At 44.1% G+C, this 24806-nt stretch overlaps 1 protein-coding gene and 1 pseudogene across 1 annotated transcript in view; one reads left to right on the top strand and one right to left on the bottom strand.

Annotated features, from left to right (window-relative positions):
• Positions 1 to 15999, bottom strand: part of LOC113428446 (granulocyte colony-stimulating factor receptor-like) — a 65569-nt gene extending 49570 nt beyond the window's left edge. Inside the window, exons 1-2 of the mRNA XM_087952747.1 lie at positions 15860 to 15999; positions 8704 to 8782 (exon numbers count right to left, since the gene is read on the bottom strand). Of these exons, the coding sequence (XP_087808873.1) occupies positions 8704 to 8758 (55 nt within the window). The 5' untranslated portion in view covers positions 8759 to 8782; positions 15860 to 15999. The remainder of the gene's footprint in view (positions 1 to 8703; positions 8783 to 15859) is intronic.
• On the top strand, positions 11013 to 12493 carry LOC148133551 (uncharacterized; annotated as a pseudogene).
• Positions 16000 to 24806: the final 8807 nt, after the last annotated feature.

Here is a 24806-nt window from a genome sequence, read left to right as displayed (position 1 = left end):
CCCTCCAGAGGCCAGAAATGGGCCCATTTTCAGACTTCCGAAACTTCCATGAGGGCCCATTTTTCCCTCTCCTCAGGCTCCGGAGTCTTTCCGCGAGCCTCTGGGAAGGCGGAAACTGCCTCCCCCGGGCTTTGGAGGCCCCCCAGAAGCCAGAAACGGGCCTGTTTTCAGAGTTCTGGAACTTCTGGGAGGCCTGTATTTTTCCCCTCCCCGAGCCTCCGTGAGGGCCCTGCATTTACCTCACATCCAAAATGGGCCACATGGAGATACCTGGGGGTGGTGGTGGCATGGTGGGCAGGGCCAGCCAAGGGTGGGATTTGGTGGTTCACCAAACTAGCCATAACATTAGCAACAGGTCCGTCCGGACCTGGGCAAACCTGTTAGCAGCCCACCCCTGCCGGGGTGGGGTGGGGCAGGATCCGGCCCATAGGCCGAGTTTCACATCCCTGCTGCAGTTCAATCACCATGACACACAGAGGTGGAAGATGAAGAGAAGGTGGAGGAGAATGTTAGCACTCCACTTAGAGACTTTCAAAAGTCCTTGGTTGGTCTGGATCTGTTTTTCTCCTACCTTAAGGTTGCTTCAGTCAGTTCTTCTCATTCTGTTGGTGAAGAAATTGGAACTAAATTTAAGTCGGTTCTAAAAAAAAAAGGACTGTTATTAGACCAGCAATAGAAAGTTCCTTTTCTTCTTGTTCCTCTGTTTCTTCTTTCTCTTCCTCCTCTTCTTGTCTTCTTTCCTTCTTCTTTGCCTTCTTCTTCTTTCTCTTCCTTCCCCCTTTCCTCCTCTTCCGCTTGTCTGTCCTTTTCTTCTTCCTCTTCCTCCTTCTTTTCCTCTTCTCTCCCTCTCCCTCTTTTCTTCATTCCTTCCCCTTTCCTTCTTCCTCCACCTCCTTTTCTTCTCTTCCTCTTCATTGTCTTACTATTTCTCTTCTTCTCTGTTCCCCCTCTTCTTCCTCCTTTTCTTTCTCTCCTCCTTTTCCTCTTTTTCTCCTTCTTCCTCCTCCCCTTTGATTTTTTTTTTTCTTCCTCCCTTTCCTCCTCTTACTAATCAAGGAGAGAAGCAACCTAGAACTAAGGAAAAATTTCCTGACATGAGAACAATTAACCAGTGGAACTACTTGACTCCAGAAGTTGTGAATGCTCCAACACTGGAAGTTTTAAAGAAGAGATTGGATAACCATTTGTCTGAAATGGTATAGGGTTTCCTGCTTGAGCAGGGGGGTGGACTAGAAGACCTCCAAGGTCCCTTCCAACTCTGTTATTCTGTTACTCTGTTATTCTGGTCTTGGCCAATTCAAGATTTCATCATTAGAGCATCCTCAATGGTGGGTCATCTAGTCTTTATTTAAAGATGTTTTCAAAGTCGAATCTTTCTGGTCTGCTCTTTAACCAATCTTGTTTGATTGATTAAGTGCCATCAACAGAGTTGGATTAATCTCCATGGAAACCTGACTTACTGGTTGGATTTTCTTCTCGTATGAAAGGATGGAAAGGGTACCTGGAGATCACTTATATGCCAACCCATTATTCCCCACCCAGAATCTGAATCCATTGTTATACAGCCAGTCCTGAGACTTATGACTGCTGGTTGGGATAGGAATTTCCATGGCTAAGATCGTTAAGTGAGCGGTGTCCAATTTTACGACCTTTTTGCCATAGTTGTTAAGCAAATTGCTTAATTTTTTTAAAAAAGTGGGTCGTGCAGCCATTAAGCAAATCCGGCTTCTCCCGTTGACGGAAGTTCGCCGGGAAGGTTGAAAATGGTGATCATGTGACCAGGATGCTGCAACCGTCATAAGTATGTGCTGTGTTCCACACGCCTGAATTTTGATCGCACGGGCGATGATGCAACTGTTGTAGGTACGTTGAACCGGTTGTAAGTCCCTTTTTTTCAGAGCTGTTGTAACTTTGAACAGCCACGTAACCCATGGTTGTAAGTTGAAGATTACCGCAGTGTCAACTTTCAAATCAAGCACTCCCAGGGCATGGCCAGTGGGGGTGTCTATGCTTTTAGAAGTGAGAAAAGATGGCTAAATTGCCCGTTGTGATCAAAGAAAAGAATATAAGTACTTTTGTTTCTACTTGGAAACGGCTTCTGGGCTTTTGTGTTTGAGGTGGGGCAAAAAAATGAAACTTTCATTCGGGGTTTTACTGATTAGATTGATTTGTTGTTAGAGAAACGGCTAGTTTAAAGTGAAAAAAAGTAAAAATAAGTAAAGGAAAAGTAAAAATGTGTGGTTAATACCTTATTCCACTGCAAGAGAAATCAAAGCCTTTTTACCCCTCCCTTTCTACTTCCACACTTCCCTCTTCCCCTCTGCTCTGTGTTCTACTATTTGCTTTTGTATTTTTGTATTTTATACTATACACTAATAAAAAAATTAGAAGTGAGAACGCCTCTTTCTTTCTTCTCTTTCTTCCTTTTTCTTTCTCTCATTCTGTCTTTCTCTCCCTTCTTTTTCTTTATTTTTCTCTCTTTTTTCCATCTTTCTCTTTCTTCCTTTTTCTTCCTCTCTCTTTCTTTCTCTCACTCTTCTTTCTTTCTTTTTCTCTTTTTTCTCCCTCTTTGTCTTTTTTCCTCTCTCTCTTTCTTTCTTTCTCTTTCTCTCACTCTTTCTCTCTTCTTTTTTTCTCTGTTTCTTTTTATCCCTCTTTGTCTTTCTTTCTTTCTTCTTTCTTTCTTTCTCTTTCTTTCTTTCTTTCTTTCTTTCTTTCTCACCCTTTCTTTCTTTCTTTCTTTCTTTCTTTCTTTCTTTCTTTTTTCTTTCTCTTTCTCTCTTTTTCTCCCTCTTTGTCTTTCTTTCTCTCTCTTTTCTCTTTCTCTCTTTTTCTCTTTCTCTTTCTGTCTCTCTCTCTCTCTCTCTGACTGTCATTCTCTTTCTTTCTCCATGTTTCTCTCTCTCTCTCTCTGAGAGAGGGAGAGGGAGAGGGAGAGAGAGAGTGGACGCAGGATAAACCTCACATTAAATTTAACAGATTTGGGAGTCCAACAGTTCAGGGTTGAACTGGGGGGTCCTTGGTGCTCTCTGAGCTTGGTGGTTTCCTTGCAAGCATTTTATCAGACATGCCCTGCTGATGTGGTTACCTAGTAGAGTAGTGAAATGTCTTCAAGAAAACCACAGCTTTGGGATTACAAATTGACTCCCAACGGATCACATCAAACATGACCATTCAAAGGTGGCTTTTTGACAGACTCGAGAGACAGTCTCACTGTACACATGTTGTACTCTGACAATAAAGGTAATAATAATAATAATGAGAGACAACACCTCAGGAGTAAAGGGGCTGTGGGAGATTGGAGGGGGGAGAGAGAGAGAGAGAGCGAGACTCTGGGATTTGCACACCCTGTGATCTAATTCATGGGCCTCCAACCTTGGCAACTTTAAGACTGGTGGACTTCAACTCCCAGCCGGCTGAGGAATTCTGGGAGTTGAAGTCCACCAGGCTTAAAGTTGCTAAGGTTGGAGACCCCACGATCTAATTAATTCATAAAGGAAAGGTGAATTAAAATCGGATTTGTAAACGCAGTGCTAAACTGCCCGAGACCTCCGGGAAAAGGATCCGCAGCTACCAGGCCTTTCACCACCAACCCACGATCCCTTCTGCCTGCAAAGCCACTTGGAATCCCCTTCCCCTGCCATGGGGTGGTGGTGGTGGGGGGAGGGCTAGTGCTGATGAAAAAAAAACAAAAATCTTGAGAACGGGCTGGCTTTCTTCCAACAATTTGCAGCCCTGGACACAATGTTCCTTCCACTTCCACAAAGCTGGCACAGAAAGAACGAAAGAAACAAAAGGAGAAAATAAAATAAAATAATGCACCTATTGAATATGGAGAGAACGTGGCCCAGGGAGGAACAGGGGGAAACAGCAGGCAGGAAATCCTAATCCGCCCAAATGCAGGAACACAATTCGCCCACAAAGAGGCACCTTGCATGGTCCAGAACAGGGTTTGTTTGTGAGTGTGTGTGTGTGTGTGTGTGTGTGTGTAGGACTGAAGGTCGATTAAAGCCCCCACCCCCAATTCCAATTCAGAGTTCCTTTGACAGAATAACTGAGTGGTGGAACGGACCTTGGAGGTCTTCTAGTCCAACCCCCTGTTTTCAATGACTGGGATGGTATTGGTGTCCAACCCCGGGGTGGGATTCAAAAAAATCCCAACAACCGGTTCACTGCCCGGTTGCTCGGTGGGCATGGTCAACCGGAACTTCCGGGATGGCCATTTTTCACCTTCCCCAGAGTCCGGAGGCTTCCCTCAGGCCTCTGGGAGAGTCAAAATGGCCTCTCCTAGGCTCTGAAGGCCCTCCGGGAGCCGGAAGCAGGCCCATTTCTGGACTTCTGGAACTTCCGGTTTGGCCTGTTTTTCACCCTCCCAGAATCTCCACGCGGACCCTGCACTAACCTGCACCCAAAATGGGCTGCAAACAGACTCCTGGGAGGGAAGGGGAAGGCTGGGCGGGGCCAGTCGGTCAGTTCAACTACCGGTTCAGCGAACCGGATATACATTTAACATCAGGTTCACTCGAACTGGCCTGAACCGGCTGAATCTGACCCCTTGGCCTTATCCCAAAGGTGCTTTTGATGAAGAAGCCACTGGACTTTCTGGTTTTTCTTTGAAGACATTTCACTCCTCACCTAAGAAGCTTCTTCAGCTCTGACAGGATGGTGGGGAAACGGAAGGATTTATACTCCTTGCAGACCCAGCTGGTCATTTGCATCCTTTTTAGAGAGTCCTTGAGGCCACTTGGAGATTTATCTGTGTCCTCAAGGTCACCTGAGTGGTGCAAATGGGTGTGGAGCCTTCTTGGAACTGCTGAAAGGTGTTGTAAACTGGAGATAAATGATATTGTATCCCCCCTCCCTCTGTTGAGTGAGGGCTGTTCAATTTTGACACAGATGGCCTCTTCGACCCCTCTTTCAAACCAACGTCCAAGTGGCCTCAAGGACTCTCTAAAAGTACGCAAATGACCAGCTGTCTGCAAGGAATATAAACCCTTCCGTTCTCCGCCATCCGGTCAGAGCTGAAGAAGCTTCTTGGATGAGAAGTGAAATGTCTTCAAAGAAAAAAAAAACAAGAAAGTCCAATTGCCTCCTGAAAAAAAAAAAAGGCATCTTTGGGATAACCATGATCCGGAGGACGGAGAATCTCCACAGACTTCTAGCCTTACGACGGTCTTTGTTCTAAAAGTCTTCCTCGGATTCTCCAGCAGGGTGGAAGATTTACTTTGATTTCCACCTCCGCATCAGGTGCAATTTTCATCAGAAGTGATGAAGCCCCAGGATCCGAATTTATTGCAAAATAGGAAATTGCTTTCCCCTTCTTTACACCATTTTTAAATTAAAAGGAAAAGAAAAAGAAAAAGAAAAAGAACCATAGCCAACAGGAATCTGGAGGTTAGTGGTGGTTGTAGGTTAGATTGGGAGATTGGCTTCCTCACTTAGTGACCCCAATTGTTATCCGTGACTTGGTCACTAAGCATTTTGGTCATTAAACAAAACCACAATGAGTTTATAACCCCACTTGTTCTGTGGTCATTAAGTGAATGGCCCACAATCATTAAGTAGGACAGATATGATTCACTTAAGAACCGCAATGATTCACTTAATGACTGGGGGAAAAGGAGGTAGAATGGGGCCAAGCTCCCTTAATAACTGCCTCGGGTAGAGGGGGAACTTCAAACCTGATAATACAGGTCGTCCTCCGCTTACGACCAAAATTGAGTTCAAAATTTCCATTGCTAAGTGAGACACTTGTTAAGTGTGTTTTGCCCCGTTTTACGACCTTTCTTGTCACAGTTGTTAAATGAATCATCCCAGTGGTTAAGTTAGTAACCAGGGTTGTTAAGTGAATCCGGCTTCCCCATTGACTTTACTTGTCAGAAGGTTGCAAAAGGGGACCGTATGATCCAGGACACTGTGACTGTCATAAATGTGAGTCAGTTCTCAAGCATCTGAATTAAATCACATGACCATGAATGTAAATCACACGACCATGAATGTAAATCACATGACCATGGGGATGCTGCAACAGTCAGAAGTCTGAAAAATGGTCATAGATCACTTTTTCAGTGCCGTTGTAACTTCAAACAGTCACTGAATGAACTGTTGTAAGTTGAAGACTACCTGTACAAACCCAGTATGAGTCAATTGCAAAGCATCTGACTGTTGATCATGTGACAATCATCACCATCTTTTAATGACCCCATAATCCCTTATGAAGTCGAGCCTATGCCACTGAATGGAGCTAGCAGAATGTTTTTTTTAATGGCCAGATGTCATCCCTGTTGCCAATGAGGAGTTTTGTTTGTTTCTCATTGTGCCCAGAGAGAGAAATACCTGCCTCTACCTAGGATCGAACTCACAGCCTCCCGATTTTGAGGCGAGAGCTCCACCTCTACGCCACCGCACCACTCCTTGTTGATCACGTGACCATGGGGAGGCCATAAACGGTCATAAGCGCAAACAAACAGTCATGTCACTTTTTCTCGGTACGATGGTAACTTTGAATCATCACTAAACAAATGGTTGTAAGTCGAGGGCTATCAGTAGATGGATCTTCTGGGGAAGTCTGCAGTAACTTCAAACGGTTGCTAAGCAACCGATCGTAAGTCGAGGACCGCCTGCACTTCAAAATGAGCAAGGGCTTGCATTTAGACTGGAGAACTAGGTCAGCGCTCTGTGGTTTATTTCCTGGACCATTGAATTGGAGCGAAGGCCGAGAGAAACAATTTAACAGCTTTGGAGGGGGGTGTTATTGATTTGACATCTGCTAATGATTTGACTGGGGACCAGTAGCGGACATTTTGAGCAGTTTGGAGAACCGGCAAATGCCACCTCTTATAGGCCCCGCCCCAATCTCTTCTCTGCCTCCCATTGAGTCCCAGCTGATTGGCTGGATCTTCTTTGGTTGCCCTGCACAGGAGAACGGAGCTGGAAAGCAGGTTAGTGGGGTGGGGAGGGAAGGGGGAAATTTTGAAATATCCTTCCCCTGCCATGCCCACCAAGCCAAGCCACGCCCACCAAGCCACGCCCACAGAACCGGTAGTAAAAAAATTTGAATCCCACCACTGACGCAGTGGCTAAGATGCTGAGCTTGTTGATCAGAAAGGTTGGCAGTTCGGCAGTTCGAATCCCTAGCGCCGCGTAACGGAGTGAGCTCCTGTTACTTGTCCCAGCTTCTGCCAACCTAGCAATTCGAAAGCATGTAAAAAAAATGCAAGTAGAAAAATAGGCACCACTTTGGTGGGAAGGTCACAGCGTTCTGTGTGCCGTCGGCGTTTAGTCATGCCGGCCACATGACACGGAGACGTCTTCGGACAGCGCTGGCTCTTCTTTGGCTTTGTAACGGAGATGAACAGCGCCCCCTAGAGTCGGAAATAACGACTAGCACTTATGTGCGAGGGGAAACTTTACCTTTACCTAATGATTTGACTGACCCTTACATTTTGAAAATCAGGAACTCACGCTAAGTATACGGTTGTCCTCGACTTACAACAGTTCCATTTAGTGACTGAAGTTACAACTGCCCTGGAAAAAAAAGTGACCTGACTATTTTTCACACTTATGACTGTTGCAGCATCCCCAGGTCTGCATGATCAGAACTCAGAACCGTGGGCAACTGGTTTATATTTATGACGGTTGCCGTCTCCTGGGATCATCCGATCCCCTTTTACAACCTTCTGGCAAGGAAAGTCAGTGGGAAGCCAGATTCACTTAACAACCGCATTACTACAGGTAGTTCTTGACTTGCGACCACACTTGAGCTCCACAATTCTGTGGTGAAGTGAGACATTTATCAGGGAGCCTTGTCCCATTTTACGACCTTCCTTGCCACAGTTGCTAAGTGAATCCCTGCAGTTCATAAGTGAGCAACATGGTCATTCAGTGGATCTGGCTTCCCTCTTGACTTTGATGGTCACAAAAGGGGATCGGATGACCCCGGGATGCAGCAACTATCATAAGTATGAAGCAGTTGCCAAGGGTCTGAATTTTGATCACGTGATCCTGGGGCTGCTACGAAGTTCGTAAGTGTGAAAAAATGGCCATAAATCATTTTTTTCAGTGTGGTTGTAACTATGAATGGTCACTACATGAACTGTGTTGCAAGTCGAGGATTACCTGTAATGTAATAAATGCAGTGATTCACTTAACACCGGTGGCAAGGAAGGTCCTAAGATGGAGCAGAACTCCTGTAACAAATGTCTCGTTTAGCGACAAACATGTTGGGCTTCAGCTGCGACCGTAACTTGAGGACTAGCTGCATTCAACCCACCAAAAACTCTGTTCTGGATCTCTGTAAAGTCCTAAAATGGAGCCAAACTCCCATAACAAATGTCTCGTTTAGTGACATAAATTTTGGGGCTCTCTTTTGGCCATAAGTCGAGGACTTGCTGCATTCAACCCACCAAAAACTCTGTTCTGGATCTCCATAAGGTCCTAAAATGGAGCCAAATTCCCATAACAAATGTCTCGTTTAGTGACATAAATTTTGGGGCTCTCTTTTGGTCATAAGTCGAGGACTTGCTGCATTCAACCCACCAAAAACTCTGTTCTGGATCTCCACAAAGGTCCTAAAATGGAGCCAAACTCCCATAACAAATGCCTTGTTTACTGACAGACATTTTGGGGCTCTCTTTCAGCCATAAGTCGAGGACTTGTTGCATTCAACCCACCAAAAACTCTGTTCTGGATCTCCGTTCTTACCTAAACAGGAGAGGCAGGTGAGAAGAGCCACGATCCACGCCAGCAGGAGGGACATCCTGAAGTTCACAGCGCGCCGCAGCTGCCAAGAGATAACAATGGCAGGTGTTTAAATCTCCCTTAGGTTTTTTTCTCTCCCTTTTTTGAAAATCAAATCGGTGCGTGCGTGTGGCACATTGTAAATTATGCAGGCGCACGCTTCAAGCAAACTCCCCCTGCTCGGTCGCTCCACCAAGCTGGCAACCAGGAAGAAGGGACTTGGAGAAGGAGAAGGAAGAAGAGGGAAGAGGGGGGGCTTCACTCTTGATTCAGCTGTTGGTTTTTGGCTCCAATGAGCCAAAAAAAAAAAAAGGGCTGTGAAAAGTGATAGCCGGTGATGGGCTTGAGATACAGAAGGATCTTGACAGACTTGAACATCGGGCATGATCTTAACAATTCAGTAAGGTTGCACATTGAGGCAAGAAAAAGCCAAGGCCCAGGTACAGGATAGGTGGTACCTGGCTCAATAGTAGTAACTGGGAGAGGGATCTCGGAGTCCTAGTGGACAACCATTTAAATATGAGCCAGCCGTGTGCAGCAGCTGCCAAAAAAGCCAACACAGTTCTAGGCTGCATAAACAGAGGGAGAGAATCACATGAAGTGTTAATACCACTTTATAAGGCCTGGGTAAGGCCACACTTGGAATATTTGCATCCAGTTTTGGTCTCCACGATGTAAAAAAGTTGTTGAGACTCTAGAAAGAGTGCAGAGAAGAGCAACGAAGAGGATTAGGGGACTGGAGGCTAAAACGTATGAAGAACTGGTTGCTGGAACTGGGTGTGTCTAGTCTAATGAAAAGAAGGACTAGGGGAGACATGATAGCGGTCTTCCAATATTTGAGGGGCTGCCCCAAAGAAGAGGGAGTCAAGCTATTCTCCAAAGCCCCTGAAGGCAGGACAAGAAGCAACAAGGATGGAAACTAATCAAGGAGAGAAGCAACTTAGAACTAAGGAGGAATTTCCTGACTGAGAGAACAATTAATCAGTGGAACAATTTGCCTCCAGAAGTTGTGAATGCTGCAACACTGGAAAGTTTTAAAAAAGAGACTGGACAGTCATTTATCTCTCCCCCTCCCCTCATTTCGCTCTCCCTCTCCCCTCCCTTCCTTTCCCTTATCTATGTACAGATAATCCTCGACATACAACCATTCATTTAAGGGCTGTTCAAAGTTACAGCAGCACTGAAAAAAAGTGACTTACGAACGTCTCATTTTTTCAGTCAACCAGGGTATAGTTGTCCCAAAGGTGCTTTGCAATCAAAATTTTGGACCTTTCGCAACTGGCTCGTGTTTATGATGGTCGCAGGGTCCTGGTGTCATGTGATCCCCTTGTGTGACCTTCTGACAAGTCAGCGGGGAAGCCGGATTCACTTAACAACTGTGTTACTAATTTAATGAGTGCACCGATTGAGTTAACAACTGTGGCAAGAAAGGTTGTAAAATGGGGTGCAGAAGAGAGTTTGTTTGTCGGACGTTGTCCGGGAAGGTTACAAAAGGGTGGTCACGTGACCCTGGGACCATGCAACCATCCTAAACACCTGCCAGTTGCCAAGCACTTTGAATTTTATCATGTGATTGTGGGGATGCTGCAAAACCGGTCATCGGTCACTTTTTTTTTAGTGCTGTCGTAACTTCGAATGGTCACTAAACGAAGTGTTGTAAGTCGAGGACTAGCTGTAATGAGAATAGCACACTCTACTTCTGATTGTTTGTGTATCAAAATGGAAAGAGAAAGCATGATGACATCAATGATGATGAAGGTTCCTACACTAAGTTAAAAATCAAACCCAGGTTAACAAAAGCCAAGAAACTTTGTATATCCATCCATCCATCCCTCTAATTTATACAACGCAAAAATTTATTTCTGTTTATCTATTTCTCTATCCTCTATCTACTTTGTATATCTATCCATCGTTCCATTTATCTTTTTCTCTTTCTTTTTCTCATTCTCTTCTATCCATCCATCTATCCACCCATCCATCCAATCTATCATCCATCTATCCATCCATCCAATCTATCCATCTATCCACCCACCCACCCACCCATCCAATCTATCCATCCATCCATCCATCCAATCTATCCATCTATCCATCCATCTATCCACCCACCCACTCAACCATCCATCCAATCTATCCATCCATCCAATCTATCCATCCATCTATCCATCCATCCATCCATCCACCACCCATCATCCAATCTATCCATCCATCCAATCTATCCATCCATCCATCTGCCCATCCATCTATCCACCCATCCATTCAATCTATCCATCCATCCATCTATCCACCCATCTATCTACCCAACCATCCATCCAATCTATCCATCCATCCATCTATCCACCCATCCATCCATCTATCCAAATTCAATCATCCATCCAATCATCCATCCATCCATCTATCCAAATCAAACCATCCATCCAATCTATCCATCCATCCAATCTATCCATCCATCCAATCTATCCATCCATCTATCCACCCATCCATCCAATCTATCCATCCATCCATCTATCCACCCATCTATCTACCCAACCATTCATCCAATCTATCTATCCATCCATCTACTTCACCCATCCATCCATCTATCCACCCAACTATCCATCCAATTCATCCATCCATCCAATCTATCCATCCATCCAATCTATCCATCCATCTATCCACCCATCCATCCAATCTATCCATCCATCCATCTATCCACCCATCTATCTACCCAACCATCCATCCAATCTATCTATCCATCCATCTATCCACCCATCCATCCATCTATCCACCATCCATCCATCTATCCAACCAATCATCCATCTATCCACCCATCCATCCATCTATCCACCCATCCATCCATCTATCCACCCAATCATCCATCCAATCTATCCATCCATCCATCTCCATACCCACCTATCCATCCATCCATCCATCCATCTATCCACCCATCCATCCAATCTATCTATCCATCCATCCATCGGTCTATCCATCCATCCATCTATCCACCCATCCATCTGATCTATCCCATCATCCATCCATCATCCACCCAATCATCCATCCAATCTATCCATCCATCCATCTATCCACCCACCCACCCATCCATCCCTATCCATCTACCCCATCCATCCATCCTATCCATCCATCTATCCATCCATCCATCTATCCACCCATCCATCCATCTATCCACCCAATCATCCATCTATCCACCCATCCATCCATCTATCCACCCATCCATCCAATCTATCCACCCAATCATCCATCCAATCTATCCATCCATCCATCTATCCACCCACCCACCCATCCATCCAATCTATCCATCCATCCAATCTATCCATCCATCCATATCCATCCCCATCCATCCATCTATCCATCCATCCATCCATCCATCCATCCATCCATCCATCCATCCATCCACCCATCCATCCATCCAATTTATCCATCCAATTTATCCATCCATCCATCCACCCACCCATCCATCTAATTTATCCATCCATCCATCCACCCACCCACCCACCCATCCAATCTATCCATCCATCCATCCATCCATCCATCTATCTATCCATCCATCTATCCATCCATCCATCCATCCATCCACCCACCCATCCATCCAATCTATCCATCCATCCAATCTATCCATCCATCCATCCATCCATCCATCCATCCATCCATCCACCCACCCATCCATCCAATCTATCCATCCATCCAATCCATCCATCTATCCACCCACCCATCCATCCAATTTATCCATCCATCCATCCATCCATCTATCCATCCATCCATCTATCCACCCACCCATCCATCCAATCATCCATCCAATCCATCCATCCAATCCATCCATCCATCCATCCATCCATCCATCCAATCTATCCACCCATCCAATCTAGCCTTTCCTCTAACTATTCTTGCTTTCTCTCTTTCTGTTTCTCACCTTCTTCCCCAATCTTCAAAGTAAGCAATCCCTCTCCCCCCCCCCTCCTATTTTAATTACTTTTTGGGAGAGAGAGAAAAAGTTGGAAAGGGCTTTGGGGTGTCCAGGTAAAGTCCTAATCAGCCATCCTAAAAATCATGTTCGTGAGACAGACAACCTCAGAATTATCTCCTGAATTGGGGAAGATGGGCTTTTGAATGGCTCCTGCTGGGTGATGGTCAGCAAGCTAACCTTGGTTGTTTTTACTATTTTTTTAAAAAAATATTAAATTTAAATGCCACCCATCTCACGGCGAAGTAGTCTTTAGGCTCATAAACTATGGTTGACACATTGCATCAATGTAACGTTACTTAGTTTGGGACATGCAAGAAAGCTACAAATATTCTCCTTTATTCATACATTTCACCTCTGAGATTGCCTCTGGGTCTCACACTGGCTGGGTATCTTCCTGTCCTTATTTTTCCATACCCACCTGTTTCTCTCCCCTCCTTCCTCCCTGCCCATCTTCTAGCTCCTTAAACATTTTCAGTAAAAAAATAAAAATAAAAATCAAACAGACAATTTTTCACTTCCTGCAAAGCTGCCAGACTTTCCTGGGAGCCGAGTTTCCAGACAGCCAAAGGACTGCACGGTCCCGTTAGCCTTGGTTGTTCTGGAGGGCAAGGCTAAAGTTGAACACTTCAGGGCAACTAAGATTTTATTTATTTAGAATGGAATGAAATAGAAAATATGGAAGGGAAGGGAAGAGGAAGGAAAAGGGAAAGGAAGAGGAAGGGAAAGGGAAAAGGAATAGAAGGGAAGAGGAATGGAATGGAATGGAATGGAATGGAATAGAATAGAATAGAATAGAATAGAATAGAATAGAATAGAATAGAATAGAATAGAATAGAATAGAATAGATGGGATAAAGATTAGAACAGAACAGAACGGAACGGAACAGAATAGAATAGAATAGAATAGAATAGAATAGAATAGAATAGAATAGAATAGAATAGAATAGAATAGAATAGAATAGATGGGATAAAGATTAGAACAGAACAGAACGGAACGGAACAGAACAGAACAGAATAGAATAGAATAGGGAATAAGGAATAAGGAATAAGGAATAGAATAGAATAGGGAATAAGGAATAGAATAGAATAGAATAGAATAGAATAGAATAGAATAGAATAGAATAGGGAATAAGGAATAGAATAGAATAGAATAGGGAATAAGGAATAAGGAATAGAATAGAATAGGGAATAAGGAATAGAATAGAATAGGGAATAAGGAATAGAAAAGAATAGAATAGAATAGAATATGGAATAAGGAATAGAATAGAATAGAATAGGAATAAGGAATAGAATAGAAATAGAATAGAATAGAATAGATTAGAATAGAATAGAATAGGGAATAGAATAGAATAGAATAGAATAGAATAGAATAGAATAGAATAGAATAGAATAGAATAGGGAATAAGGAATAGAATAGAATAGAATAGAATAGAATAGAATAGAATAGAATAGAGTAGGAATACGAATAGAATAGAGTAGGAATAGAATAGAATAGAATAGAATAGAATAGAATAGAATAGAATAGAATAGGGAATAAGGAATAGAATAGAAATAGAATAGAATAGAATAGAATAGAATAGAATAGAATAGAATAGAATAGAATAGAATAGAATAGAATAGAATAGAATAGAATAGAATAGAATAGAACAACAGAGTTGAAAGGAACCTTGGAGGTCTTCTAACTTCTAGAGGCAAGTTGTTCCACTGATTAATTTGTTTTCACTGTCAGGTAATTTCTCCTTAGTTCTAGGTTGCTTCTCTCCTTGATTAGTTTCCACCCATTGCTTCTTGTCCTCGGTGGTGGGATTCAAACATTTTTGTTACCAGTTCTGTGGGCGTGGCTTGGTGGCCGTGGCAGGGGAAGGAGACTGCAAAATCCCCATTCCCTCCCCATCCCACTAACCTGCTTTCCAGATCTGTTCTCCTGTGCAGGGCAACCAAAGGAGACCCAGCCGATCAGCTGGGACTCAGTGGGAGGCAGAGAAGAGATGGGGCCGGGACCAGTCAGAGGTGGATTTGCTGGTTCTCCGAACTACTCAAAATTTCCGCTACCGGTTCTCCAGAACTGGCTGAATACCCCCTCTGCTTGTCCTGCCTTCAGGGGCTTTGAAGAATAGTTTGACTCCCTCTTCTTTGTGGCAGCCCCTGAGATATTGGAAGGCTGCTCTCACGTCACCTCTTTATCATTTTTACAAATGGCTCGAGATAGCGAATATATCTAACACATCTTTCTCCTCCTATTCCCCCACCCCCTTACAACAATCCTGTGAAATGGGTTGAGTTGAAAGAGGCAGAGGAACTGCCCATATATTGGTCATTTAAGACAAGGAGTTTGGACAAAAACTGTGCAATTGAAAGATTTCAGCCTCGAATAGCTGACCTCTAATGCACCCTCTAAGGCAAGCGTGTCCAACTTCGGGAACTTTAAGACTGGTGGACTTCAACTCCCAGGATTGACTGGCCAGAGAATTCTGGAAGTTGAAATCCACCAGTTTTAAGAGTTCCCGAAGTTGGATACCCCCTGCTCTAAAGCTACTATTATCTCAATGATTTTTCTTTTTTTAAAAAAGAAAACAGAAATAGGTGTTTTGCCTGCAGGTTCTTACATCCTCATCTATTCCTGATTAAAATCCCTTTCTCTTCATTGTAGTCTAAGTGCCCCCAAAAGAATCAGGAGGTGTCTGATAGTAACTTTTCTGCTTAAACCGATTTTATGGCATAGCAGAAACTTTCGTGGTCTGGCGCTCCCTTCCTCAGATGCATTTTTTCTTCTCTCCGTCTGCAGCTACATAACAAACCCTTTGCTTCTTTTAACAACATACTTTGTGAAAAAAATAAAAAAAACATCCTTTGTCTCTTATCGCTCTACATGCAGGAGATTAACAGGTGGGTTTGGAAAGTAGAAAGGAGAGCCATCGGTTTATCATTGCAAATACAGCCTTGGCCAGCTCTGCAAAGCAGGAGTTGGTGAATTCTTGTCTATAGCATCCCCCAGCCCTTGAACCCGCAGCCCCACCTCTTCGCTCAGGACCATAAAAAGGACTATAGCAATTAATCTCCTTGTTGCTCTACGCCAGCTAGCCTTATTATTCCCTCCTCCGGCTTCTAGCTCTGTCCTGCTGTTCCTTCCCTGCTAAATGATACTTTGAAAGATGGTACTTACCTCCAAGCGAAGCTTTGGCTGCCGCGGGTCTTGGAAATCATCGCTTCTCGCACACCAATGCAAATGGGGCTCCCTGGGTTTCTAGACAAAAGACAGGCAATGGAGAGACAAAAATCATAAAGACTTTCTGTTTTCATTCTGGAGGTTTCAAATCTTGTCCGTTTCTTGCCTGCCACAGAAATGTATGCGGTCTCTGGTCTCTGCTTTTGAAAAGTGTCCAAAAAAAAGAAAAGAACTCTGACTGGTTCAGGAATAAAGGGCCCTCCCTCCCCTGGGTTAAAAGAGAGAGAGAGAGAGAGAGGGAGGGAGAGGGAGAGGGAGAGGGAGGGAGGGAGGGAGGGAGAGAAAGAAAGAAAGAAAGAAAGAAAGAAAGAAAGAAAGAAAGAAAGAAAGAAAGAAAGAAAGAAAGAAAGAAAGAAAGAAAGAAAGAAAGAAAGAAAGGAGAAAGAAAGAAAAACACACAGAGAGAAAGTGTGAGACAGAAAAAGAGAAAGAGAAGGAGAGAGAAAAAGAAAGAGAAACATGCGGAGAGAGAGAGAGAAAGAAAAAGTGGGAGAGAGAAAGAAAGAAAGTGAGAAAGTGAAAGAGAGAGAGAGAGAGAGAGAGAGATGTGTGGGAGAGAGAAAGAGAAAAACAAGAGAGAAAGAGAGAAGGGTTCCAACCCTAGTATCAAATCCACTTCCTTACTGGGCAAGACAGAAAGCGCACTTCAAATTGGAAACTGGAGATCCATCTCATATAGATAAAAGCTGAGAAGCCTCCCAGGCTGAAAGGAACAGGTGAGTGAGAGCAAAGCTTTGTATAAGCTGCCTGTTAAGAAGGGGGTGTGGCCTATGCTCCCTGGCCAATCAGCAGAAAGCCCTAGGGAGGAGTCTGAATAGTCAGCCTGAAGATACCAGAGGAGAACATGGGACAACCTGTGAGGTTGATACTAGACTTCAGAGCACCTAATGTTTTTTCTTAATATAATTTACCTTTCTTATATACCAAGAAATCAAGTCAGGTTTCTCCCTCAGGGCACTGATGACCATGTTCAAATTATCCTACTTTGGACACATGATGTGAAGATCCAGCTCTCTGAAGGAGGTTCTGAGGCTGAAAAAGATTAGAATAGAATAGAATAGAATAGAATAGAATAGAATAGAATAGAATAGGAAATAGGATAGAAAGAAAGGATAGATAGAAGAATAGAATAGATAGAATAGAATAGATGGATAGAATAAAGAATAAAATAGAATAAAGAACAGAACAAGAATAGAAAAGAATAGAATAGGGAATAAGGAATAGAATAGAATAGAATAGAATAGAATAGAATAGAATAGAATAGAATAGAATAGAATAAGGGATAAGGAATAAGGAATAGAATAGAACAGAATAGAATAGAATAGAATAGAATAGAATAGAATAGAATAGGGAATAGAATAGAATAGAATAGAATAGAATAGAAGAAAGAATGAGATAAGAATAGAAAGAAAGAATAGAATAGAATAGGAATAGAATAGAATAGAATAGAATAGAATAGAATAGAATAGAATAGAATAGAATAGAGAATAGGATTCTAAATAGATTCAAATTATCCTACTTTGGACACATGATGTGAAGATCCAGCCCTCTGAAGGAGGTTCTGAGGCTGAAAAAGATGGAAGAGAAGACTAGGGAAGGGAAGGGAAGGGAAGAGAAGAGAAGAGAAAAGAAGAGAAGAGAAGAGAAGAGAAGAGAAGAGAAGAGAAGAGAAGTTGCTTCTATCCTTGATCAGTTTCCATCTGTTGCTTCTTGTCCTACCTTCAGGTGCTTTGGAGCAGGCGTCTCCAACCTTGGCAACTTTAAGACTTTAAGCAAAGCTGGCTGAGGAACTCTGGGAGTTGAAGTCCACAAGTCTTAAAGTTGCCAAGGTTGGAGACCCCTGCTTTGGAGAATAGGTTGACCCCCTCTTCTTTTTGGCAGCCCTTCAAATATTGGAATGCTTTTCTCAGCACTGTCATAAATCTGAACCGTTCTTAAAGAAATGGCCATACATTGAACAGTCTGCTTTGCAAACCGTTATTCCACCCTTGGTGGAATCTATCTCGCTTCTCCCCGCTTCCAGTTTTTTTTTTTTTTGGGGGGGGGCAATGAGAAAGGGGTAGACCCACCTAATATTGGCTTTTGCTCTGCCCACTTCCAGCGTACCATTTTCTGGAGGCAAGTCCTTCCAGTGATTCATTGTTATCAATGTCAGGAAATTTCTCCTTAGTAAGTTCTTGGTTGGGTCTCACTTTGGTAAGTTTCTATTTCTTTCTTCTCATCCTACCTTCAGGTGCTTTGGAGAAGATGTTCTACCCCACTTCTCTGTGACATCCCCCAAATATTGGAAGATTGCTATCGCATCAGCCCTTGTTCTTCTCTTCATTAGATTGGACCTATCCAGGTCCTGCAACCATTTTTCATACATTTTAGCCAGGGATGGGCTTCAAATTTTTTTGCAAAGGGCTCTTTGCCCTAATGACTGGCTGGGTGGTCATGTGATCGGGTGGTCATGTGATTGGGTGTGGCTAGGTGGTCATGTGACTGGGTGGGTGTGGCCAACTCGACGTGGCTTCTTTGCCCTAATTACCTAAAAAAAGATATATACCAAAAAGTTGTTTATTATTTCGTGCATTTAATACTTAAATAAAAGACTGGGTGAAACCAGGCTTACTAGCAGTGACTGGGATTTTGGAGTCTTAGTGGAGTTTCTGGTGTGTTACGTGATTCTTATTATTTGGGAATTAATCCCCTCGGAGGCTAGTGGCTATGTTATCTGATTTGCTCAATGGCTTTCCCTGACAAGTGCTGAGTGGATTGTTTATCTAGCTTGCCACACTTTTACAAGGTGTGAAATGCTCTTGGCTGAATGCCCAGAAGTTCAATTAAGCCTATGAAGAGCTTTCCCTTGCTGCTTGTCTTTCTGAGGTTATTGGGGGCTCTCCGAGCCCCAGAGTCTTAGCTAGAGGATCTGCTAAGCCCCTGTGGGTCCCCAGCAGCTCACCCCCGATTTTAGCTTCTGAACTTCTGATCATCTTGGTCGTTGTTCTCTGCATTCTTTCTAGGGCAGGGATGTCGAACTCAAGGCCTGTGGGCTGGATCTGGCCCACGGGGTGCTTAGATCTGGCCCATGGGTCCAGTCTGGAAACAGCAAAGGACTGTCCCACGGTGCCTCTGCCAGTGAAAACAGAGTCTTAAAGTTGCCAAGGTTGGAGACCCCTGATCTAAAGGTTGTAAGTGGTTCACACCATTGGAGATTTTTAAGAGGCTGGGCAGTTCAATCTTCAGAATGGCTGAATTCCAACTTCACCTGCCCGGGGTGGACTAGACCCAATAATCTCTAAATTAGTGTTTTTCAACCTTGGCAACTTTAAAATCCATGGACTTCAATCCCCAGAATTCTCCAGCCAGTCATGATTTTAAAGTTCCCAAGGTTGAAAAACACTGATATAAACATCCACCTAATAAAAAGATAGTAAGAGCACCGTTTGGTCAATGGTTAAGGCACCAAGGCTTGGACCTGGGAGACTGGCAGTTCTAGTCCTGCATTAAGCATGAAAGCCGGTTGCGTGACTTTAGGCCAACCACCAGGAGATAGTGAGTTCTAGTCCCACCTCAGGCACGAAAACAGACTGGGTGACTTTGGGCCAATCACCAGGAGATAGTGAGTTCTAGTCCCACCTCAGGCACGAAAACAGACTGGGTGACTTTGGGCCAATCACCAGGACAAAGTGAGTTCTAGTCCCACCCCAGGCATGAATACAGACTGGGTGACTTTGGGCCAATCATCAGGAATGGTGAGTTCTAGTCCCACCTTAGGCATGAAAGCCAGCCGGGTGATTTTGGGCCAATCACCAGGAGACAGTGAATTTTAGCCCCACCTTAACTTTAGGCATAAAAACTGGGTGACTTTGGGCCAGTAACTCTCTTTCAATCTAATCCACCTCATAGGGTTGTTGTTGTGAGGAAAATAGGGGAGAAAGGAAGGAGCATTAGGTGTGTTTGCCATTTTGAGTTACTTACAAAGTAATAATGATGGGATAAAACACAGAGAGAGAAAGAGAGAGAAGAGGAGAGAGAGGAGAGGAGAGAGAGAGGAGAGACAGAAAGAAGAGAAGAGAGAGAGAAGAGAGAGAACAGAAGAGAGAGAAAGAGAGAAGAGAGAGAAAGAAGAAGAGGGAGAGGGAGAGAGAATATGTTAAGTAAAACTCTTATCGATCATAGGCTTTTATGAGGAAAATACTTTTTTAGGTTTTTTGGGGTGGGAGGGAAACTTTTTCCTCCCCACAAGAGATTTTGATCCTACTCCTGACCCCCCCCTTCCCTGAGTTTTCAGGGAACTCCAAAGGCCCCCCCCAAATGTCCTTTGAAAAAGGGAGATTTGGGTTTGTATGTATTTTCTCTTCAGGGAGACCAGTACGTGTGTCTCTGTGACAGAGAGATCAGCTTGTTCCCAGGGACAGCCGTGATCAAATATGCAAGAGTAAAACGGCTTTGAGTCAGGTTCTTAGTTTTGTGTGTGTGTGTGTGTGTGGCAACCAAGTACCTGCAACAACAATCTCTCTGCCCCCCCCACCTCCCCTCGTAAAACTGCCTCTTGTTCTCAAGGGGTCTTTGCAAATCCAATCAGTGGAGGAAATCCAATCGGCTTCTGCGCCCAAAGCAGCCCTCAAAAACTTTTTGATGACAGGTTCCCGAGAGGGGAAGGCAACCGCAGGCAATGAAAAAAATAAAATGAAAACCAAAATCAACGCCGACTCCTTAGCTGCACAGCTAAAGTTTTGTTTTGCATCCAGGTAACAGGTAAGTTGTTCTGTGCAACTGGAGGGGAAGGGATGTCACGATCTGATTCGGGTTCATATCAGGAGAGAGAAGTGGAGGAAAACAGGAGCGGAAAGGGAACAGCATGTGAGGCATGAAAGCCGATGGGGTGACTTTGGGCCAATCACCAGGAGACTGGGAGTTCTAGACCCACTTTAGGCATGAAAGCTGATTGGGTGACTTTAGGCCAACCATTAGGAGACTGGGAGTTCTAGTCCCGCCTTAGGAATGAAAGTTGGGTGGGTGACTTTGGGCCAATCACCAGGAGACTGGGAGTTCTAGACCCATTTTAGGCATGAAAGCTGATTGGGTGACTTTAGGCCAACCATTAGGAGACTGGAAGTTCTAGTCCTGCCTTAGGAATGAAAGTTGGGTGGGTGACTTTGGGCCAATCACCAGGAGATTGGGAGTTCTAGACCCACTTTAGGCATGAAAGCTGACTGGGTGACTTTGGGCTAATCGCTAGGAGACTGGATGTTCTAGTCCCAACCTAGGCATGAAAATTGGGTGGGTGGGTGACTTTGGGCCAATCACCAGGAGACAGTGACTTCTAGTCTTGCCTTAGGTATGAAAGTCAACTCGGTGACTTTAGGCCAACCAGGAGACTGGGAGTTCTAGTCCTTTAGGCATAAAAGCCTAGAACCATAAGAGGGGCAGCAAATAAATCTGATAAATAATAATTGAACTTCACGCTATGTAGGTAGTTCTCAACTTATAACCATTTGCTTAGTGACCATTTGAAGTTACAACGGCCTTGAAAAAAGTGCCTGATGACTGTTTTTCACACTTACGATCGTTGCAACATCAAGCCATTAAGTAAGGCATCCAAACTGATAGAAAACTGAACAGGAAGTCAACCCAGAAAGACCAGTAGAGGTAGTCCTTGACTTATGACCACAATTGAGCCCCAATTTTTGTGTTAATAAGTGAGAAAGTTGTTAAGTGAGTTTTGCCCCTCTTTACGATCTTCCTCGCCACAGTTGCTAAGTGAATAACTGCAGTTGTTAATAACACAGTTGTTAAGGGAATCCATTGACATTGCTTGTCAGAAGGTCGCAAAAGGGTATCACCTGATCCCGGGACGCTGCAGCCGTCATAAATATGAACCAGTTACCAAGCCTCCGAATTTTGACCATGCTGCAATGGATGTGTGAAAAACGGTCGTAAGTCGCTTTTTTCAATGCTGTTGTAGCTTCGTACATCACTAAACAAGCCTGTAAATTGAGAATCGGCTGGTATGTCCTCAGCTGCCTAAAACTAGCTCAAAGTTGCCAGATAAATCCACAAAAACCTCACCAAAAATGCACAGGTAGAGCATATGTGGTACCTGGCTCAATAGTAGTATGTCAGTCTCAGAGTTACTTGTTGGAATGGGGGTTTTCTGGAACACTGACATAGTAACTGTAAGAGGGATATTGGAGTCTTAGTGGACGGTCACTTAAATGTGAGCCATCCGTGTGATGCAGCCGCCAAAAAAGCCAACACAGTTCTAGGCTGCATAAACAGAGGGAGAGAATCAAGATCACGTGAAGTGTTTGATACCACTTTATAATCCTTTGGAATCCTGCATCCAGTTTTGGTCGCCATGATGTAAAAAAAGATGTTGAGAGTCTAGAAAGAGTGCAGAGAAGAGCAACAAAGGAGGCTCCAACACACGAAGAACAGTTGCTGGAATTGGGGATGATGTCTAGTGTCATGAAAAGAAGGACTAGGGGTGACATGATAGCTGTCTTTCAATATTTCAGGAGCTGCCCCCAAAGAAGATGGGGGTCCAGCTATTCTCCAAAGCACCTGAAGGCAGGACAAGAAGCAATGGGTGGAAACTAATCGAGGAGAGAAGCAACCTAGAAATTTCCTGACAGTTAGAACAATTAATCAGTGAAATAACATGCCTTCAGAAGTTGTGGATGCCCCAACACTGGAATTTTTAAAGAAGGGACTAGACAACCATTTGTCTGAAGTGGTGTAGAGTATCCTGCCTAAGCAGGGGGTTGGACTAGAAGACCTCCAAGGTCCAACACTGTTATTCTATTCCATTCCATTCCATTCCACTCCACTCCACTCCACTCCGCTCCACTCCACTCCACTCTATCAAAGCAGCCTATTTGAGTATGGGCATCACAATAAATTGGTATGATATTAGATCGATATTTGAGGGTATTATGCCATGGCAAGAGAAGAAAACAGGCCAGCCAGCGAGCATTGGGATCCGGTTCCCCCAGTCTTGCCTTTTTCCAAAATTCAGAGAATAATGCAGCTTTTTAGCTCACTGATTCTAAGGCCTTGACCTTGGACGATGGTAGAAGTGTGAATTCCTTTTGAAAGGGCAGACTCAATGGAACCACGGAAATCTAAATTAAGCTCAGGGTTGCGTCAGGGATCATGCTATTCAAACAAGCAACCACGAATCTGTTTATGTGTGTGTGTGTGTGCACGCACAAACAAAAAGAAAATATTGAGTTCGGAAATTTGAATGGTATATAATAGGCCAAGTCCCATTCGAACATGAATTTCATTTCGATTTATTGTTTGGTTCTACCTGTTCATCTCATTATGCGCACCAGTTCCTTGAATCACATTATCTTGGTCTCTTGTATCGATTTAGGAATGGGGGAAACTTTGTGCATGCACAGCAATCACCCCAGATATGGAGGATCCAGTTCAAATGGTATATAGGCCTCCTGCTTGAGCAGGGGGCTGGACTAGAAGACCTCCAAGTTCCCTTTAGATTGATCGATTGAAGGAATCCTTGAATAACATTAAAGGTGATTTTCAGTTCCTGGTAGGTGGGGTTTGATTTATCCTTAAGGTTGAAGCCCTCCCGTGCTCTACATCTGTGGGAAGCTTTTGACTTATCAGCATTATTACTTTTTAAAAAAAGAATTTTTTTTTCATAGAATAACAGAGTTGGAAAGTACCTTGGAGGTCATCTAGTCCAAGGGTCGCCAAACTTTTGGACCTCTCATCATTTTAAATCCCGCAGACCACTAATATGAATATTGACTGACAGGGGCTTGCTGACGTTTTCCCAGGGTCTCTGCAGAAAGCAGCAGAGACCCTGGGAAAACCCCCAAAAGAGTCTGCAGGAAAATTTCCCACCCCATTTTCATACTGATCAATCATTCTTTATTTGGGATTGCAGGATACCGTCTCTAGCTCCGTTCTCAGAGGGAGACACACACAGAGAGACTTTTGGCTTCATGCAAGGAAAGCAGCAGAAGCAGCAGAAGTCTTTCTTACTCTCTCCCCCAAACGCTGCCAGAAAGGAGTCTTTGCCGGCGCAGCCTCTTGGAGCAGGAGGCCTTGCAGGGTCCCAAAGACTCATTTCTGGTGGAGTTTGGGGGAGAGAAAGAAAGACTTTGGCTGCTTTCCTTGCATGCAGCCAAAAGCAGAAGAAAGAAGCAGAAAGAAGCAGCCCGGTGGCCAGGCAAGGTGCGTGGGGCAAGTTTCCCCCCTCCGCCCTTTCCCCTCTCCCCTCACTACTTCGTGTTGTTCGCAATGCAAGCCTTGTGTTCCCGTGGGCCATGTGGGCGGCGCAGCCTTGAGTTCCTGTGCAGCCTGGATTAATTGCTTTGGGGGGAGTGCTTTGGGGGTGACACTTCTCTGCGGACCACCAACATTTTCTCACAGACCACCAGTGGTCGCCAGCCCACTGGTTGGCAATCACTGATCTAGTCCAACCCAAAGCAGTCTTCCAGTATTTGAGGGGCTATCACAGAGAGGAGGGGGTCAGGCTGTTTTCTAAAACACCCGAAGGCCAGACAAGGAACAATGGATGGAAACTGATCAAAGAGAAATTTAACCTGGAAATAAGGAGAAATTTTCTGACCGTGAGAACAATCAACCAATGGAACAGAAGTTGCCTTCGGAAGTTGTGGGAGCTTCATCCCTGGAGGCTTTCAAGAAGAGACTGGACTGCCATTTGTCAGAAATGGTGTAGGGTCTCCCGCTTGGGCAGGGGGTTGGACTAGATGACCTACAAGGTCCCTTCCAACTCCGATTATCTGTTATCTGTTATAACCCCCAGCGTCTACCTAGGATCGAACTCACAGCCTCCTGATTGTGTGGAGAGAGCTCCGCCTCTAGGCCACCAAAGCTGCCAATTACAAAAATATCTTTGCAA

This window comes from Notechis scutatus, chromosome 1 (genome assembly GCF_049901735.1).
Source record: "Notechis scutatus isolate UNSWTSFEM ecotype Mainland chromosome 1, rNotScu1.2, whole genome shotgun sequence".
Taxonomy (NCBI): Eukaryota; Metazoa; Chordata; class Lepidosauria; order Squamata; family Elapidae; genus Notechis; species Notechis scutatus.
The sequence above is the reverse complement of the archived record's forward strand: the minus strand, read 5'-3'. Positions and strand labels throughout refer to the sequence as shown.